The sequence below is a fragment of the Pelodiscus sinensis genome, chromosome 10 (genome assembly GCF_052426305.1).
Source record: "Pelodiscus sinensis isolate ZL-2025 chromosome 10, ASM5242630v1, whole genome shotgun sequence".
NCBI lineage: Eukaryota > Metazoa > Chordata > Testudines > Trionychidae > Pelodiscus > Pelodiscus sinensis.
In genome coordinates this window covers 38,921,394-38,941,803 of record NC_143061.1, presented here as the reverse complement: position 1 = coordinate 38,941,803, position 20,410 = coordinate 38,921,394, and the positions used below count along the sequence as shown (strand labels likewise).

At 39.0% G+C, this 20,410-nt stretch overlaps 1 protein-coding gene across 16 annotated transcripts in view; it reads right to left on the bottom strand.

The window, feature by feature from the left end:
• DOCK10 (dedicator of cytokinesis 10) overlaps positions 1-20,410 on the bottom strand; it is a 258,333-nt gene that overhangs the window by 108,090 nt on the left and 129,833 nt on the right. For 9 of the 16 annotated variants that reach the window (XM_075937572.2, XM_075937573.2, XM_075937567.2 and 6 more), the window contains exons 5-12: positions 19,768-19,840; positions 19,340-19,462; positions 18,914-19,048; positions 12,658-12,841; positions 10,034-10,131; positions 8,516-8,599; positions 6,845-7,000; positions 3,681-3,902 (exon numbers count right to left, since the gene is read on the bottom strand). In XM_075937572.2, the coding sequence (XP_075793687.2) occupies positions 3,681-3,902; positions 6,845-7,000; positions 8,516-8,599; positions 10,034-10,131; positions 12,658-12,841; positions 18,914-19,048; positions 19,340-19,462; positions 19,768-19,840 (1,075 nt within the window). The remainder of the gene's footprint in view (positions 1-3,680; positions 3,903-6,844; positions 7,001-8,515; positions 8,600-10,033; positions 10,132-12,657; positions 12,842-18,913; positions 19,049-19,339; positions 19,463-19,767; positions 19,841-20,410) is intronic. The other 7 variants (XM_075937576.2, XM_075937580.2, XM_075937569.2 and 4 more) reach the window with 1 other exon arrangement.

Sequence of the window (20,410 nt, the reverse complement as noted above, 5' to 3'; positions counted from 1 at the left end):
GGTTGAAAAGAGCTTCCTGTTTGAGTCTAAGTGAACCTAGAGGGATGTTGAATCTTTCACCTTCTCCTAGTCCACTCAGTGGGGATGCTACACTTACAGATTCAATAGGACTTCACTTCCTTAGGCCTACTTAGGTTTATTTGTTTGGATTCACAGGACCAAATTCAGAGGTAATGTGTAAATATTAGTTCTTTTACACAACCTGAGACTCTTTATAATGAGTTAGTCTCTCTTAGAGTTACTCAGATATATAGTCTCATAATTCAAAGCAACCACAGAGTCACATCACAATGAACAGAGGAGTCACTAGTCAGGAATCTTCCTTCTCATTTTGCTGTCTTCACATAGAAGTGATCCAGTCAATCACACTGTCAAACTAATTTGATGTAGGCATCCTTTTCATCTGGCACTTATTACTGCAAAATTTATCTTGGCTATATATCCCACAATTCAAGTTTTCTTTGTCTGATCATCTTGATGATATCCGGTATCACTCCAGTTATTAAATAAATTTGGGCAATTACGTGTTCATTAGTCATGTGTGAGGTATAATTAATGCGCCGCATTTTCCTGTTGTAGTACAATTCCCAAGTAGAAAGGCTCTTTCTATCCTGTTTCCTTAGCATCTATGTCTCACATGCATATAGAAGGACTGCAATCATTTTATTTTACACTTCATGGGAAGACCTTTGTTTCTCAGATTTGACACTGCATGTCACTAGGGCAGTAGGAGTGACTCCAATTTTGTCAGACCTCTTAAGTGTTATTTAGCATCCTTTGCGGTCAAGCTACCCAGGTATCTGAAGTACTCTACACACTCCAATGCCTCCTCAGATTTGGATAGAAATAGCTTAGTCTTTTCAAAAGATGAAGAGACAATGTCACCATTGTCTTTGTCTTTTCATATGATATCTATGAACCTACCACCTCTGTGTCCATCTCTATTCTTTCTAGCGATTTTTGCACCTCTTCTTCTGACAATCAGTAAGGTCATCAGCAAAGCACAAATGACTAATTTTTCATCCATAAATCGGTACACCATCCTGTGGGTTTCCATCAGTGGCTATTAAAATTTCTACTAGATACCCATTGAAAAGGGTTGATTACAGCGTGCAGCCTTGTATGATACCTGTTCTCAAGTCACTAAGTGGACGTAAGCAGCACTAAAGAAGTCTATCTGAATTTAAGGGGAAGTCTAATTTATGCCTCACTTTTAAATTTATTTGGAATCCCAGGAATGGCTCATATTGACTGATTATCTATTTTGCTATATGTAGACATATGTTTGATGAGAATATTCAATATCACACCAGAGTTACATATTTTTAGTATGAAAAAATCTGATTATTTGCATTTTTATCATGATTCTTCTTTTTGCTCTACATACAGATGAATCTGCATTTCTGGATTCTAATTAGCTGAGTTGGTAGAAAATTTTCAACCAAAAACCTGGTTAAAATTGGAATTATACCTAGGGAAACTCCAATTTTGAAGAAGATTTCTGATTCTCTGATTTGAACAATGTGAAATAAACAATGTAGTTTCAAATCAATATTAAAATGAAATGGCATGTTTTGTTTCATTTTTATTTAAAATATTTGATTTGTTTTAGTTTGGGAAATAAATCTATTTTCAGCTTTTGGATTCCAACTGGAAAACAGTAAGCAAGTTTAAATATTGATGCTTTCCCAATTTTCTCACACTTCTTTACCTTCACCCCCATGTCCAATTGGATAAAGAAGGAGAGAGTTAATAAAAAGTATGAGAGAGGATAAAAAATAATTAACTTAAAAGCAAACAAAATTTCCAGAAATAAAAATGTAATAAAATGATATTTTAAGTTGAAACAAAATGAAAAATGTTGCATCACTTTCACTTTTCAAAACATAATGAAAGTTTTCATTTTGAAATGCTGATTTGGTATGAAATAATATTAACATTCTTCCTTCCTGTCATTTGAAAATTCCTTTAGAAAACACAACATGTTCTGGTTGAAAAATTTTGAAAGGAGATTTTTCTTTCAGAATTTTTTTATGGCAAAAATTTGAGTTTCTGACTATCTCTACTACATACACTACTGTTGCAGCCTTATAATATCTCAGGTAATCAGGAAACTTTCTTTCCATTAAAAATTATGTCTAATTAGATACCACAGATGCCTATTTAAAAAAAGTATCACAACCATACAGTTACTCATTAGTATAAAATTAATATATGAATGTAACAGTATCTACTACTGACATTATAATGAAATTCTAGAAGCAGAATGTGATACTTCATGTAGGAATCAGACCAGACTACGAAGTCTTACATTCTCCTTTTGCAAAGTGATGAATTACAGAACCTGCAGAAGAGATGGTCCCATTACTAGACAACCTGAGGACCCACTTTAGGAAAACATCCCCTTTCAGGAAATCTCCCAATGATGTACTTAAGTGCTTTCCTGCATCAAAGGCTAGAAACAGATCTTATATAAATTAATAACTTGGAAAAGAAAGTAGGTATGGATAGTAAATGGAGACTGTGTCATAACTTAGAGAGTAATGCAAACATCTATATGTGATTTTATATTGTGATTTTGTTAGGCTGGTTTGGGAGAGGTCAATGATTGAGTCAAAAAATTATCATAAAAATTGCTGCACACATCATGGGCTTCTCTAGATAACAGATACTGACAGTTTCAAAGGAGCTATTAGAACCCAGTTTAGGATATGTACAGTGCACATGAAACACAAATAGGATCACAAAATCATAGGGCTGGAAGAGACCTCAGGAGGTCATTGTGTCCAGCCCCCTGCCCAAAGCAGGACCAACCCTAACTAAATCATCCCAGCCAAGGCTTTGTCAAGCCAAGACTTAAAAACCTCTAGGGATGGAGTTTCTACTACCTCCCTAGGTAACCCATTCCAGTGCTTCATCACCCTCCTAGGCTATGTCTAGACTGCAGGCTTCTTTCGAAAGAGGCTCTTTCGAAAGCATCTTTCGAAAGAGCCTCTTTCGAAAGATCGCGTCTAGACTGCAGGCGGATCTTTCGAAAGAGAAATCCGCTTTTTCGAAAGAGAGCACCCAGCGAGTCTGGATGCTCTCTTTCGAGGAAGCCCTATTTACATTGAAGAACGCCTTCTTTCGAAAGAGGAACTTTCGAAAGAAGGCGTTCTTCCTCATGAAACGAGGTTTACCGCCATCGAAAGAAAAGCCGCGTTCTTTCGAAATTATTTCGAAAGAACGCGGCTTGAGTCTGGACGCAGGGGAAGTTTTTTCGGGGAAAGACTACTTTTCCCGAAAAAACCCCTGAGTCTGGACACAGCCCTAGTGAAATAGTTTTTCCTAATATCCAACCTAGACCTCGCCCACTGTAACTTGAAACCATTGCTCCTTGTTCTTCCATCTGTCACTACTGAGAACAGCCTCTCTCCATCCTCTTTGGAATCTCTCTTCAGGAAGTTGAAAACTGCTATCAAATCCGCCCTGATTCTTCTCTTCTGTAGACTAAATAAGCCCAAATCCCTCAGCCTCTCTTCATAGGTCAAGTGCTCCAGCCCCCTAATCATTTTGGGTGACCTCTACTGGATGCTCTCCAATGCGTCCACATCCTTTCTGTAGTAGGGGGTCCAAAATACCACTAGTGGTATGAACTGCTCTTTTTTAAACCTCTGTGATACACATCAAACAGCAAGTACCTGTTTAGGATATTTCAACCATGTCTCTGGAAATCCCTTGACCACTGGCTCTTCTGCCTCACTTGTGTCCATAGTTTCATTATTGCCATTCTCCAATGAAGACGAGGAACCTAAAACCATCTCTGTAACAAGTGTGTGGTTCAAATCCACGTGAAAATCAGCAGAGATTTTCCTGTTGTCCCTGATATCAAACAGAGCCATGCTCACAAAAAAAGGCTCAATCTAAAGATAAAAATCAGAAACAGCACGATTAAAATATAATACCACCAGAAGGCAAGAGGCTTAAAACCTAACAGTTCTATATCCCATGTGCCGGAATATGCAGATTCACCAGAGGATGTAGGGTTCTAGAAATTTCTTCCGGGCTTGTATCATTATGCAGGTGTTGTACATGTTCTTAGTCTTTGAAATCCAGGGTTGCAGACAGTCTGCAACTCTAGCTCTGCCAGCTAGGCTAGACTACCCAGAATAGGCTGGGAGAGGTAGGGCATACTGGTATCTCTGCCTGCATCTCTAGCTAGCTAGCAGGATTGCTGGAGTCACACAGGGCAAAGCAAACACAGCACCGTTTTAGGAGGCTGTTGCAGCATTCATTCTCTCCCTACAATCTACGAGGCAGTCTGCCTATCAAGAACAATCTTTCCATGAACTCCTGCTGGGGTGCTGTGCCTCCACACCTTCCTATATGTGGCTAATGGCTGCACTGCTATGATCTCGCCCTTTATAGCAGCCCTTTACAAATATGCATGCAGTTACAACAACTAAGAACTTTGATGACACAACATTGCAATTTTCTCACTAGTTGCACAATATTTGGTGTTTTTCTGAAAGCCCCAGCTCTCAGAATTCAGTGATTAGACAAACATTTGAGATTTCTTTTTTTTTTAGTGTCTAGCCATCATGATTGCAGAGGAAAGCATGAAAACACAAACTTTGTGGTTCAAAAAAAACCCCCCAAAACAAAAAAACGAACAAAAAAACCCAACGCAAATAAAAACACCAAACAGTTATCTTATTGGATTTTAAACAAGTATCATGAGGTTGGGGGACTGATTTCTGAAAACTTGGGATTCCCAGTACAACTGGCATATAAATCAGCAGTGCGAAGAGAACTATGCAGACTAACAAGTAGCGCCCTCCAGGACTAGAAATGTCTAGTGGATACTCAGAGATAGACATCAGGATCCATAGATCTGCAGGGCTCTACTCCCAAGAGCCACTGCAGCCAATGGAGAAGAGTATGGTCCTACCATGCCCAGAAGCCAGCAGCTCCTCATGGCAGTATGGCTGCACAGCATCAAGCAGGGCTTTAGGATCCCAGACAGGTAATGCCACAGCTGGGGGCGGGGCAGAGGATGGTGCAGCCATGCTGTCAGGAGGAGCTGCCAGTGTGGGGCGCTGGCACCTGTGCACGTTGGGACCACACTCCTGGATGCAGAAGCTCTTGGGTGTAGAGCCCCGCAGACCCAAATGCTGCCGAGTGAGATTTTTAGGCAAGCGGGTGTGCTTTGTCACCAGAATGAGTGTTATGATTTTGTTTCCAATATCCGTACTCACTATCTCCTGACCCTCTAGTCATTGTTACTGAACTTACTCTTGGTTGTACTATATGTCAGTGCTGTGTTGTAAGGCAAAGTTTGGGCCTGGGCTGATTCTTACAAGCTGGTGTGTAGGCTGCTCCTTTGGGAACTGCAGTGAGTGTTCAGTGGGGAAGGGGGAGGATTCTGTGGGAAGTGCTTGCAGAGAGCTTTGGGGTTGCTGCTGTATGTTGTTCACTGAGCCTTCACAGAAGCAGCAAGGCCTGAGGAGCTCTGGAATGTATTGCTTGTACTAGGAGAAGCAGTCAGTGTCAGGGAGCTGAATCACAGCAAACACAAACTAACACTATGGGCTCACAGCGGTGAAGCACCTCACAACTCTAGGTCTCCTTGGGGAGCATCACAGCACCATCTCCTTTGTCTAACTCATGTTGCTTCTTATAAATCTAAGGCCAGATTCACTGTCAGATTCAAGCTATTTTGCACTCTCTGGTGAAGCAGATCAGCCATGATTCCAGCCTAATCATCCTATTCTGACAAGTCTACAGCTGCTTTGCAGGGCTAGATGGCACAGGAGAACATGCCCTTAATGGATGCAGGATGCATTAGCAGATAATCTATTCTATGTTTCCATAGCTCTGGACTGAATTACTGCATTCCTTGTGACAACCATCATTACTTTCCTGCTGCTTCATTTTGCTATAAAACTACTGACCACCTTAAGCTCATTATGCACCTGCTGAGAAAGTTATCTGCAAATGAAAACCCAATGTCCCATATGTAATGCATGGAAGCCAAATTGACAGCACATGTATTTGATACAATACTTGGAATTCTCTCACTTGAAGCAGGAGTTAACAATATCCAGGGGTTGTGCATTTATGCCTTACAATTTATTTTTTTTACAAGTAAGTAAGAGAGAGAGGGAGGAGTATATTATAGATTAACTTTTGTGCCTAACATTGATTTTGAGTTCATGGATTTATAGACTGTAAGCACTTAGTTCAATAAAATGAAAGTTTGTCTAGTTTCAGTTAGTTTGTATTCAGATCCAGTGCTATTTTCTACCTGAATGCAGTAATAATCCTCTATCATCACAATGGATCTGCACATCTCCTAAAGTCAGAGTGAACTACTGCATTATGGTACCACTTTGTACAATGGAGGAGGCACATTAGCATTACAAAATGCCGTGCTTTATCTGATGGACTGTGGTCCACTCTATTTTGACACCAATTTGTCATATGCTTCTAGGATCTGATCCAAGGCCCATGGAAGTCAATGGGAGACTTGATGCCAATGGGCTTCAGATGAGGGCCATAATGCAGAGTGAAGTAAAAGCTGAACTATATCCTGACAGATTGCTTCTATTGCATTTAGATTCACAAAGAATCAATACCTGCAAAATATTCTATTGCTACACTCAACATATTTATTACCTGCAGAACTCCCTAAGGACATGATTCAAGATTAATGTATGTAGACAGAGAGAGGAACGAGCCTGTTTGGAATATGGAAGAAGGAACTTTCACCACACCTCCTAACTGCAGGAGTAATTCAGCCTTAAAGGATTCCCATCCTTGAGAAAAGGAAACACGCACATGCAGAGATAGATACAGAGCTTACATTGGTTACAGGATCATTTTCATTCTCAGTCACACAAGCCTGAAGATTCAAATTGAGGGATTTACAAGTTATCATGATCCTCTTTGCATCCTTCTCCTCAAATGGCTTGATCAATGAATCTGTTCTTGCACACTCCTTTTTCTGAAGATTTGAGGCCTAGAATAAACAATTTTGGTTGTTTATTTATGTGTAATATACACAAAGAAATTCAATGTTATAAATTAGATTTCTATCTGCACCATCTGCCACTGTGATATCTGAACACATTAAAGCTCTATCTTCACATAATCTTGAAGGAAAGACAGTGTTATTACCCCCAATTTACAGATTGAGATCTTAGGTTTCCTAAGGTCACATTAGGTATGAGTGGCAGAGCTGAGAATTGAATTTACATCCCCTGAATTCCAGGCTAGCACCTTGAGTATCAATTTCTTATTTGAAAAATGGAGTTCAATTTGAATGGTTTATTTCCCTATTTAGATTAATGTAGCCAGAACACTAGAGACTGCAACTCCAAAGACACCTGTATAGTAGAGTTCAGATCTCTAGACTGTTGCAGAATAAATATATTTTGATATTACCATATATTCCCACTGACTTGTATTGACCTCAACTTCAGATCAATTTTTGTTTCTCTACAACATAAAAGTGATTATTGGTTCCAATCCTGTTCCCCATGAAATCACTGAATTCTGAAATGTAATGTCTATTAAGCTGGAAAAGATGTTAAGATAAATTAAAACCAACTTGAACATTTTCAAATCCCTACTTAATCTACTTCAAAAATAATAAATAGTCCTGAGGCACCTTAGAGACTAACACTATCTATCTATCTATCTATCTATCTATCTATCTATCTATCTATCTATCTATCTATCTATCTATCTATCTATCTATCTATCTATCTATCTATCTATCTATCTATCTATCTAAACACAGAAAGAGAGAGAGAGAGGGGGCGGGGGAGAACAGAGTAGAGTATCATGAGCTTTCGTGGGCAAAACCCACGTGGGCAGATGATGAAGTGGGTTTTGCCCATGAAAGCTTATGCTCCTACACTTCAGTTAGTCTATAAGGTGCCACAGGACTCTTCGTCGCTTATACATATAATTGTTAGTCTCTAAGGTGCAACAGGACTACTTGTTGTTTTTAAAGTTACAAACTAACATGGCTAACCTTCTGAGACTTTTAAGCTACTTTAGTAGTTTCAGTGAACTTCTCTGTATTGCTTATCTTTTCTACATGTACCTTTGCAGTAAAAGCCAAAGTAGGGAATAACCATGAAAAATGCTATTCTTGTAGAATTTCCAACCCATGAGGAAGTACCAGGAATCTTCAGATAGTCTGTTCTTGTGAGATTTTTAGTTCAGTTTGGGAGATTAAGGAAGTTGAGACAATTCAGAGAAGGAACTAAACTTTGGCCTTCTTATCCCTGCTGAACCAAACATTAGTCTCAGAGCAGTTTGTTTTGCCACTGACTTCAAGTGGAAGCAAAACTGAAGATGCAACATTCTAAATAGTGTTCAGCATGGATATGGAATTATGTTGTATAAACAAATATCCAACCTCACTACTGACCTCTAAACAACCCTTGTGTTTTTTGGTACCCAAGTAAATTTGGGCTTCTCTCTTCTGAATACCATTAGAAACTAAACCAGTATTCTTACTTACAGTTATATCAGGATCCAGGGAGAACAGGTTTAGTCGTTCCATATTTCGAGACACTTTCACTGTTTCTTCTGTTTCTGTGATGTACTGTAGTGATAGTTAATAAGTTAGTCTTTTGAATACAGACATTAGTCCAGATACAGTTGGTATACCTTACAAAAATGACTGATGCTTCATTTATAACAACAAAAACTTATTATTTTATAATAGCTATCATGTGAGAAGCCCAAAGTGCCTTAAAATTTAATTAACATCCGTGCAAGGTAAATGCATTTTATCTCAGTTGTATAGATAGGTAAACTAAAGAAAGATATGGAGAGTAGGGATGTAAGTGACTAGTCGACTATCAGACAAGCAAAAGCTTATTGGATAGTGGACTACTTCCTCGACTAGTCGCTTCCCCCCCCCTTGCTGCCTCTATCAGGAGCTGGTGCTGGGGGGAGCTGGCTTAAAAGCTGGTTCCCCCAGCACCGTATCCGCAGGGGACAGAGGAGGCAGGGGGATAGCGGGGACCAGGTGCGAGCTGGGAATCAGCTGATTCCCGGTTCACACCCAGTCCCAGATGCTGTGCCTCTGCTTTTTAAGTGTACTAAGAGCCTGATGATAGGCTCTTAATAAATTTAAAAGGCAGAGCTGCAGTGGGGTTAGCTCCCGGTTGCAGCTCTCCCGCTTATCGACTAATCGACTAGTCAATGGAAAGTCCATCGACTACTCGACTAGTTGATTAAACAAAATTTAACATCCCTAATGGAGAGGTTAAGTAGCTTGCCCAAGCAATACAGCGATGGGCAGGAATAGAACCTAACTTCTAACAATCAGTAACATTTGGGCCGAATTTAGTCCTTACTTGTATCATAGTATCATTCACTCTAGATAAAATTTGTCATGGGTGATATGCTGTAGATATTAGAACATAAGCCAGTTGTACTCATTTAAAATAGATTAAAAAATTTTTATCATAGCTTTTAGCTATTTATCGGAAATAACCAGAAAGTAGCTGCCATTCATTTTCTGTGTTTGATTTTAAATTAGCTTATCTTGATGGAGAGGTCTATGCCACAGACTCCGAGAAAAAACAAACGTCTTTCTCTCCAGCTCTACCAGCAACTTTCAGTGACATTAGATAGGGTAACCAGCAGTGCACAGACAAGCTTTGCAGGCAATATAAGAAATCTTGCTTCCTTGAGGGCAAAGTCTCCCAAAATGCAGAGATGCTGAATAGAGAAGACCATGAATACTTCTTGAATAAATTAACTTCAAAGAAGCAAAGTGGGAGGATATGGCCCATACACTCTTAGCAGTACTTACAGTTGAAAGCTACTCTGCTTCTAATAAAGCTCCCAAGAGCTTTTCTAATAGGAAATAACAAAACCACTTCCTCTTTTGCTTTGTCATAGCCTTAAAACACAAAATGACATGTGCTGGATTTTTAAACCTCTCTTTATGTTAGTAATCATCTTACAAAGTGCTTAGTACATGTGACCAATGCAGTACTTTACTGCAGGACAGGTAGTAAATTACCACGTTTATTACTTTTGCAAAGTCTGGATGCAAGGTGTTCTCCGAAGAATCAGTCTCTTCCTGTGGGCCATCATAATTCTCCAAAACTTCTGCGGAATCTTAAAACAGAAAACCATTTCTGAGAATGACTGTCAGATTTTTATCACCCGAGCAATTAACCTCTAACTTTTAAAATCCATTTTACATACTATTTATTTGTATTGCATGTTTTGTCGCTTTTAGCACTAGGGAACTATCATTATAGACACATTCTATAACTGTTTAACAGAGTGAAAGCTCATGATACCATCTACATGTTTTGTTAGTCTTTAAGGTGCTGCAAGACTATTAGTTGTTTTTTAAGTTTTTCCAGTTACAGACTAATTTGCCTACCCCTCTGAGGCTTTTGGGCTAATCACTGTGACCCTTGACCTTCCCAAGCCCATATTTCACTATTGTTTGTTATTGCTTCTCATTTTGCCCTAACTAAAAGTAGATGTTATTCTTTACAGGGCAAAGGTCACATCTGTAATTTGTTTTGTTAAGTACGAAGCACATTTAAGAGCACTGCATACACAGTAAATAATAATGACCCTTATGAAGGGGGCTTTTCACTTCTCTCCATCCTTCTAGAAGCAGCATAGGGAACTTACTCAAATCTTATGAGCCAGATCCTCAGTTTATATAAACTGGTGTAGCTGCGATGATGTATTTACACTAACTGGGGACCAAGGCCCAAGGCTTCAAAAACTCCAACAGCATGACTGCTGTGGACCAATAAACCCAGAGTTGTGGAGCTGTAGAGCAATCCTTCTATGTAGCTCTGCAATTCTCCAATTCTAGAACACCCTTTTTAAAAAATGGTTTCCCCTAGCTATTTAGCCAGTTGGGATGCAGATAATATGAGTTGCTACCAGAGCTGGTTGAAAGTTGTAAATTAAATTCAGTGAGAAATTCCAAAAACGTTCAAAAATAAAGGTGTTGTTCAGGAACAAAAAATAGAATTTTCAGCATTTCCTATTAAATGGAAATTCTGAGAAAAAATGCTTTGAAATAACCAAAACTTCTGGAAGCCCAAGCGCCAAAACTCCTGGCTCAGCCAAGGCTCCCAGCTTCACTGCAAGAAGCTGGGAAGCCCTGAAACTTTCCAGGGCTTACATGGTCCTCTACCCCTGTCTTCCAGAGCTCCCAGTTCCTGGCTGCACTGCAGGGAGCATGGAGTCCATGACTCCGAAGCAGTCTGTATGGTGTGCTCCCCCAGAAGTCCTAGGTTCACACTTCTGACTGGCTGTCCATCAGGTAGGCTCCAAGAAGTGGGACAGTGAACTTTCCTGTGTTAGAAGATACGTCACGATCAACACACATGCAGGGAACATATTAATGTAGACAAATTGGTATTTTCCAGTGGAAAAATGTTCCATCATAAAATATCCTCCCAGTGCTATTTATTACAGCCCTCAGCTACTGATCTGTGGCTTTTTAGCTACAGCTGTAGCAGTTCATGCTTTTAGGTTCCTGGTTCAATCCTTGGTATACCAATAAGGAGGGTGGTTATCACATAAGTGGAGATAACTGAAATTTGAACCGATGGCCTCCGACATTTGGGACAAGGTTTCTTTGAGCTTTGTAACCTAAAAGCCTCATCATACCTCTCTCTTTGCACCCAATACACAGAGCATGTTAGCTGTTACCCACTCAGTACTAGAGCTTCAGGGGGTAGCCGAGTTAGTCTGTAACTGGAAAAACTTTAAAAACAATGCATAGTTTTGCAGCACCTTAGAGACTAACAAAACATATGGATGGTATCACGAGCTTTTGTGGGCACAATCCACTTCGCCCACCTCCCCTCCCCCCGCATTCCATATTTATTTCGAAACTGGACCTTTAATAACTCCATTCATTTGAAGAAGTGGGTTGTGCCCACAAAAGCTCATGATACCGTTTACATGTTTTGTTAGTCTCTAAGGCGCTGCACAATTATTAGTTGTTTTTTAAGTTTTTTCTAGCACTAGAGGTTTAGCTTGTGCTTTTAAGTCTGAAAGTCCCTGGGATGTTTGCCAAGAGAGTGTTGTCATTTAGTGACAGGACATTATCACACATTATTCATTTACAAGGGCTACAAATAAAATGTTAGCATATTAATTCAGTAAGCCTCCATCAAAATGGAAACTTATAATAGCCTGGATTTTGAATGTCTTCCGTGAGTAAATAATAAAAATAAAAACAGAAAACAAGACTGACTCACCTCTATAGACTTAAATTCCTTAAAACTTTCAGACTAGATCAGGATAATAAGTCACAAAGTATATACACACACTCGTATTAAATGGAAGACTGATAAGCAAGACACAATTTGCACAGAAGTACATATTAAAGGCAGTCAATGACTGCTTTACTGGGAGCTGCCCCACTTAAACTTCACATAAACTCTTTGAAAATTACCTTCAAGAGTTAACTGATACTCTCAGTGAATGTAAAAGCTTTGGAGCCATTCTGTCAAAATCGATAAAGCTGTAGGTACAGAATCCATCAAAGTTGCTGGCAGCTAAAAAATCTGATACCAAAAGCTGAAGCTGCTTTTTTGTTTTTTGGGGTTTTTTTTTTTGTATTCAGCACAAAAGCAACACAAATACATTCACTCTTACCCAGTTTCATATCTGTGAGATCTGTGCTTTTCCTCTCCTGAATGGTCCCTTCTGGATTAATTTGCAGGATTTTGTTGAGAGTGGAAATCCAGTCATCCATGTCCTGCTCATTTTCAGCTGCCAGCACAAAGTATGTCAGGTCATTCATTTTCAGCTCAAAAGCATGTTTCCTAAGTCTGTTATTCTGTAGTATCAAAAAGAGGGGGAAAAAAGAGACAAGAAAAATGAAAACAGGGACTATTTGTAAAAGTCATTGGAAAATAAACACATACAGTGGTGGGGCTTTTATATGGCAAATCACCTTAGAACTAATCCTCAAGGAAATTTAGTGGCATTAAAAAAATGACAAATTTTAGGATATTAATGTTCATGAAACATTGTCTTCACTTACCTGGCAACTGAAGTCCTCTGTTTAGTTACAAAACTCCTATACCAAAGGCAGGGTAGCTTTTCTACATGATTTCTGCCAGTCCTTGTCTACAGTATCTCACACATGAGTTGTAACTTATGTGATAAAGAGTTAAAGCTCTCTGAAGACAAAAGCACTATACACGTGTTAAGCATTATGTTTCAGTGCTGTCTGGAGAGACCACCTCTAGCTGAATTCTTTCATACCCATTCAGTCATCCGACATTCTCTTGAGACTGCTGAAAGGGCACCAATTAGTATAAAATGCAGTTTCTGTGATGTGCCCACTAGGAACTGGACTGGCTCTACCAAACTCATTCTATCAAACAACCCTCACATGGTACGAGTATTCAGTCACTATCAACTTGGGCTGTAAGTGACCCCAAAGTCACTTATAAATCCCTTGTTTCATGCAGTCTCCCATTTCAATGTATTTACAAATGCTACCAACTGAGCAAAGCTGCTGACTAGTTCCAGAGCAACTAATGAAGCTAAAAAAGTGACCAGCCCCCTTATCGCCCCCATCTGCTGTATTGTTGTGTTCCATCGATAGTCCACTAAAACTTTAGAGGCTTGAGTTGGTTCTCCTCACAGACACCAAACATTCTTTTTCTGGTGTTCCTAGTATTTCCCTAACTTCAACACAAATTGAAAATTAGGTTATTTTAAAAACATTTTCACTTTTTTTGGTGATGGGGGGGGGGGGGAACATGATCTCTGAAGACCTCTAATTTATCACTCACCTCTCTCAGAACATTGGAAACAAGGTCATTGGATCTTTCTATTTCTGCTCTTTTCATTGACTCACTATTTTCCCTATACTTTTCCATTCTTCTCACACACTAATATGGTAGAGTCCTCACACTATATAATCTTAAGGCAATGGAGGCTAACACCCCTCCCTATAGTAGATAGATCACTGTCTGGACAGTACTTCAACCAGTCCTACAGGCCTTGAAAGTAGGAATAAGGGATCCTCCGGAAAAGGGCTTATATTCCGGAGAATCGCGTCTACACTGGCGCTTTTCTCTGGCAAAAACCCCAATCCGGAAAAAAGCGGCAGCCATGTAAATGCAAATGCCTCGGGGGATATTTAAATCCCCCGCGGATTTGCAATTCCGAAGTGTCTCATTATCATCCCTTTTCCGGAAAGGGATGCCAATGTAGACACAGCCCTCATGAATATGTAATACAATGCTGAGAATAGAAAAGCACTACAGGAAAAATCTAGAACACCGACTTAATTTAATCCAAGCAACATTATTGCGAAAAACTGTATCAAACAAAATATGAATGATTAATCTCTAGAAGGCTACTGATCTACATGCCAACTCCATTGTATTTCTTATAAAGTTCTTTTTTTAAATGTCAATACATAATATCCAAAGACTTTGTCTTCCAAGAACAAGCTTTCACAGAAAGAACACTTTACTTTAATCTCTGCTCAAATAACATGTCTCCTCCTCTGAATCCCCGGTTAAAGTGCAAGGAAAATTCCAGTTTAAAAAAACTGCATAAGTGAGGCCAGTTGTTAATCTAATATAGGCAGTAAATTGTATGATTCCTTTTCATTCTTCCTTGTTAAAATAAACATTGATTACAGAACAATAAGCATTAGGTAGCCTTTAAACTAGATTTTCCCCCCAATAGTAATTTTTCCTCCAACTGTTTAAGAAAATGCCAAGATTCTATGGAAAAAATTAAGTATAGTCTCTGCCCATTTTTCTACACATCTCCAGGACAATTTTCATAATTTGAGGCTGAGGCTGGAACAGAAATCAACCAACAAATCTCTCCAGAAGAATGGAGGAACTGACCACTGTGAACAATACATATATGTCTTCATAGAAAGAAGACAGTGGGAAATTCTGATGGGATATTACCCCCTTCCACATTTTGAAATAGCTTCTTGAAAAATGTTAGATGGCTGCTGATCAGCACATTACAGTCATTCTAAGAAAAGAAAAGTGAATGGAAATTTTAACAAAATGTGAGAAACTACCATACATGACTGCAGCTACATCTTTCTTAAATTAAAGTAGAAAAAATCAATTACCAATGTAATTGCAACCAGAGTTAGAAATGTTCTATATCATCATGATGCACTTGCAGTAGATATTGCATCAGGTCAAGTTATGAGAATGATAATTATTTAGTTAATAGCCTAGTGAAATTGAATTAAGTTACACAATTCTCTAATGCCAATACAGTACATTTCTCTCTTCACATTTATCAAAATAGCGAGCCTTAATGTGATACTCTTATGACTTCAGTTTTAACACTCTTCTAGCAAACTTGCTTAAACTCCAAAGATGTCTCATCTCAGGATGGCCCTAGTTCATAATAAAGCATTTATAACCATTTACTGTAGCTGTTGAAACTCACTAATTTGTTTTCAACATTCCAGAAAGATGTCATTAACAAAAATTAAGTCATGGTTTTATCCAGCTGACCTTAAAGTGACATGGAAGAACCCAACAGTTTTCATCATTGTGTTAGTGCTCACTGACCATTTTGAGTCTGAGGTTTTAGTCTTTTTTCAGTTAATAGTCTTAATTAAATCTCATGATTATGTCACGCTAGCTCTCCAGCTCTATATATCATAGTTATTTCCCATGGCATACAGTAAGTCTTCTCTTGATTGTTTGCTAAGAGAACTCTAAAGTCAATCTTTTAAAATTCACTGTTCTTGAGATTTTTGTTGTTGTAGGTTACCTCTGAAATGGACCTGGAAAAGAGACATGTTCTGGGTTTTGGGTGTGGCCTTAGTCCAAAACCATTTTGGTGGTATGGACACCAGGGGCTGATTCTGAAGTTCTGACTGAGGTATGTCTCTAAGGCACATACACACTCACAGCAAACTGGAACAAAGCTTTCCTTCTCGAGGCTTATGAGAACTTGGCAAATGCATGCCACCAATGGGGCAGCACAAATTCACAAGCACAGATGAAGAACATAAAACATCAGCTAACAAGTCGGTAACTGACAGTAACTAAACAATCCTGAATCCACCCTCTGTCTATACATATCTTCACAAGAAAACATCAGTAAGATTCCTGATATATCTTGATCTTTGAGATAAAAATCCATGCTATAGACAGCATATTGGGCCCCTTGTATTTCTTAAAAAAAGCTTCTATTTTAATCCTTTTAGAAACAGCAGGTGAAAAGCTTTACTTTATTACTGTAATCTATATGAAAGTCACTGGTTTTAGCCTTTGGTATGTTAAAATATCAGTATTCTTTGTAATCTTTCATTTTCCTCTAGCAATTTTCTTGTCCTCCAAGGAATTTTTTGTACTTTCCCACAGATGTATTCAGTGGCTCAGTCTTCAAAGACAAATAGCGAAATCATTTTGCCCACACACCGTTGGTAATAAAAGCAAGCTTTACATGACTGTAAGAACTGCTAAAGAATGCAACAACTGTGGAGATGTGTGATTTGTATGTGCACTGCTGAACACTTACTTGGCATGAGCACTGACAAATTTAGCAATTCAGTATTGTATATTCGATACTCTTGGCCACAGCAGAGATGAACTAGCTTGATCTTGAGTAGCAGTTTTTTTCTCACTCAGAAGGGACATAAAGGTAGTTTGAACCATTATGTATGTGCCCCAAAGGTTCTCATGGAGGAAACTATTCTTTCTTCCTCCTTGCTCATCATATATGTGTCGGTGTTGTGGGGGTTAGGGGTGGATGGGAGATATGGTGATAATGACCGCAATGCCTCAGATGGTACTCTGGTTTGCATCACTATCTCATCATACCTGGATGGTGCAGATGACTGTTTCTGCTCTGTGTCTACTTGACATTTGGGTTTATAGGAGACCCAGCTAACAAACTCAGACTTGACTGGAATAATTTGCCTGCCTTCTGATATTCAGGTAGCAGCACTTGTGTTTGGCCTGGAGCCTAGAGATTTGCAGCCCTACTTAGAGGCTGCAATACATTTAAGGCTTCATGCCTTGTTTTATTTTATTTATAATTATAGGTGCTTTATATTTCTTTCTGGAATAGGGTGAGTCAGTCTTGACTCCCTCATTAGAACAGAAATCCACTTTGCAACCTATTGCCCAAGCCTTTACATAGATAAAGTGTACAAGGATTCCTATATTCCCAATCAGGGACTATTCTGTTAGGGTACATCTACACTAGCCCCCTAGTTCAAACTAGGGAGGCTAATGAAGGCAACCAAAATTGCAAATGAAGTACGGGATTTAAATATCCCGCGCTTCATTAGCATGTTCCCGGGTGGTCGCCATTTTGGAAACTGACTAGCCCGGAATAACTGCCCACATCTACACACAGCAGTGAAACGGGAGCTCGAAGTAAACCCCTAACTCAAATTAGCTGTTACTCCTCGTGGAATGAGGTTTAACAGCTAATTCGAGTTAAGAGGTTTACTTCGAACTCCCGTTTCACTGCCGCGTGTAGACATGGGCAGTTATTCCGGGCTAGTCAGTTTCCAAAATGGCAACTGCCCGGGAACATGCTAATGAAGCGCGGGATATTTAAATATCTCACGCTTCATTTGCAACTTTGGTCGCACTCATTCGCCTCCCTGGTTTGAACTACGAGGCTAGTGTAGACGTACCCTCAGACCCATATTCCCCTCCATGCCACTGGATTCACACAATGACAGATTTCATTAGGTCGCTACATGTCTGCCCCTATACGGCCAGGTGCGAGGCTGGTACAGAGATCCAGTCTGCACTGCACAGGGAAAATGGGAAGCCACGTGTACTGCTAGTGTAACGAGCACTCATTTGACATCATGGTACATTCCACCCACTTCAAAGGACCTCTATCAAAACAACCCACCCTTCCAACCACAAACAGCTACAGGTGGCCAAACCTCTCAGTGAGTCAGCTGGAGAGGTTTGTTTCAGATGAGCTCCAAACTGAAGCTGTACAAGGCTCTACCCCAACAGCTGAGCTGTCTTGAAATGTATATGCCAAGCTCACATCTCTCTCCATAGCAGCATGATGTGCTAGATCATGGGTAGGCAATAATCAGACTGTGGGTCGGTCCGTGGCAAACAACAAACTGTGGCCAATCTGCGGGTAAATAAAGCATCTAGTGGACCACAGCCAGCTCCAGGCCGCTCAAAACCCACCCTTGACCTAGATCAACCTGAGCAGTCTCTTATCAGAAACTACTACTTGATAAGGAACAGTAGTCAGACTGAAACACAGAAAACAGTAGTTGGTGAAAATGTGGATTTTAAAGATTTTATGTTCAGAAATACAGCCACTATTTTCAATGCTAATCTTTCCAAGATATCTTTCTAAGACTAAGGCAGGTTTTAGAATGCCTGCCCTCTTTAAGATGCTTCATTATCTCAGTATATATCATAATGTTAATCACCAGTCCTTCATCTGCATCTGCATCTGCATAGGCTAAACCTCATGTTCATATGGAATTCACAGCAGTCAATGGGATTCTGCATGTATGTAAATCTCTTCCCACATATATTCTACTGCAGCACCAGAGCTATTTAGTTATTTTATATTAATATGTATCAATGTCTGGTTCTATTGGCTCTATTTCTGTCCTTATATTGGCATAAATAGTAACTCTATGAAACCAATGGAGTTAAAAATGAAAATGACACCAGTATCAGACTTATACACATGTTCTCATATCTGAAGTGCATAATAATTATTTGTTTTGTTCTTTATATTCAAAACCTTAAAGAGAACATGTAATTAATTATATAAAACCAGATCCATCAGAGTTTCTCACAAAAGACAACAGAGTTTACAACCAATTACATAAGACAAGGATCAGACCCATAACATCATTCCAAAGTACTAGAATGAAATGAAATGTAATGTGTCTTACCTGCACAACTCCCGTACAGGAATCCAAAAAAATACACCCCTTTGGTTCCTTTGATATTTTCTCGTCTTTGTAAAAATTCATAATGTATGAGTTATCCGACAACTGCGTCAGCTGGAAGTAGCGCTTTTTGAATGACTACAGTGAAAACAAAATCACAATTGCTGTACTGCAAATTGTTTTCATAGATATTTTATTCAAAGGGTTTAAATAATATACCATTGCTAACTGCATTTCAACTGCGTTACTCTGCAGACAATAGTATCATCCATTTTACTATCATTTAATGCAATATAAAGAAACCTAATTTGAGATGAAAAGAACTACATGACAATTGAATACATCAGCACCCCTGCTGGAGTTGGCGGGAGAGGAAAGTTTGGGGGATTAAAGTGAAAAGAACAAAGAAAAAATAAGATGTTCCCTTACCCGAACAGTAATGCTATTGTTTACAGTGCTATTAAAATTCCCTTTATAAAGCCAGCCAGACTTGAAAACTCCTGTTCCAAATCCTCCACCGCCACCCTTTGAAGATGAGTGGGACGTGGTATCCTGTATAAAATACATCATTAATGTTGTATTGACATGCTTTTGTGAGTTTAAGACCAAAGGGAATGATGCATTTGAATACCTGCTTTCTCTTAAAAAATACAATTTTCACATTCCTTTCAAAACTACTCTTTATTAATTCTCCTGCTTGGCACACAATGACATAAGTGATAAAGCTGTTTCATTACATCCAGAGTTAACTAATATATGAAACATTCCACAGAAGATAACGAGACTCTCTTATCATTACATATTTGATGTTAAATGAATACATAATTCAGTACTGGAGGAAAAATCAATATACTTACTTCATCTTTATCAGCATCTTCATGATCAATTTCAAAGGAATGTGAAGGCAGTTTCTCTGGTCTATATTCCTTTCTAGGTCAGGAAAAATGTTTATTAGTTTTCAGCCTCATAAATGGAAGAGAGTATTATTTTTAATGTGACTGCTATTTTGAAGATGCTAACCTTTCAGGAAACTTTCAGAATTATCTAATACTGGACTGCTGTGAGCTTCTGTAAAACATGCCATTTGAAAGTGCAGCACTTTTTATTCCTATTTGAAATCCCTCTGGTCTTCATAACCGGAAAGAACAGTCAGAAATCCCAAATTATCAAGGATTTTGGATTTCTCTGCCCCCAAAAGAACTTTCCAGATAGAGCTGGTGAAAAGAGGGGATCAATTGCTTCACTACCATTTTTGTGGCAACAATTATTCTTCTTTCATCTGAAAATTTCAGTATTTGATTTTTACACTATCTAATCTCCCATCATTTCCCATCAAACATTGTGACGTCTCCATGTCCAAAGTTACACTGATGTTTCATGTATCTACCTTTACAATGTGGAAGGTGTTCAGACATTCTATTGGTGAGTGCTACAAAATAATTCAGTCCTAAGCAGTCTGGTCCTCGTCAAGCTAATCACTTAAGTATGCACTTAATTCTA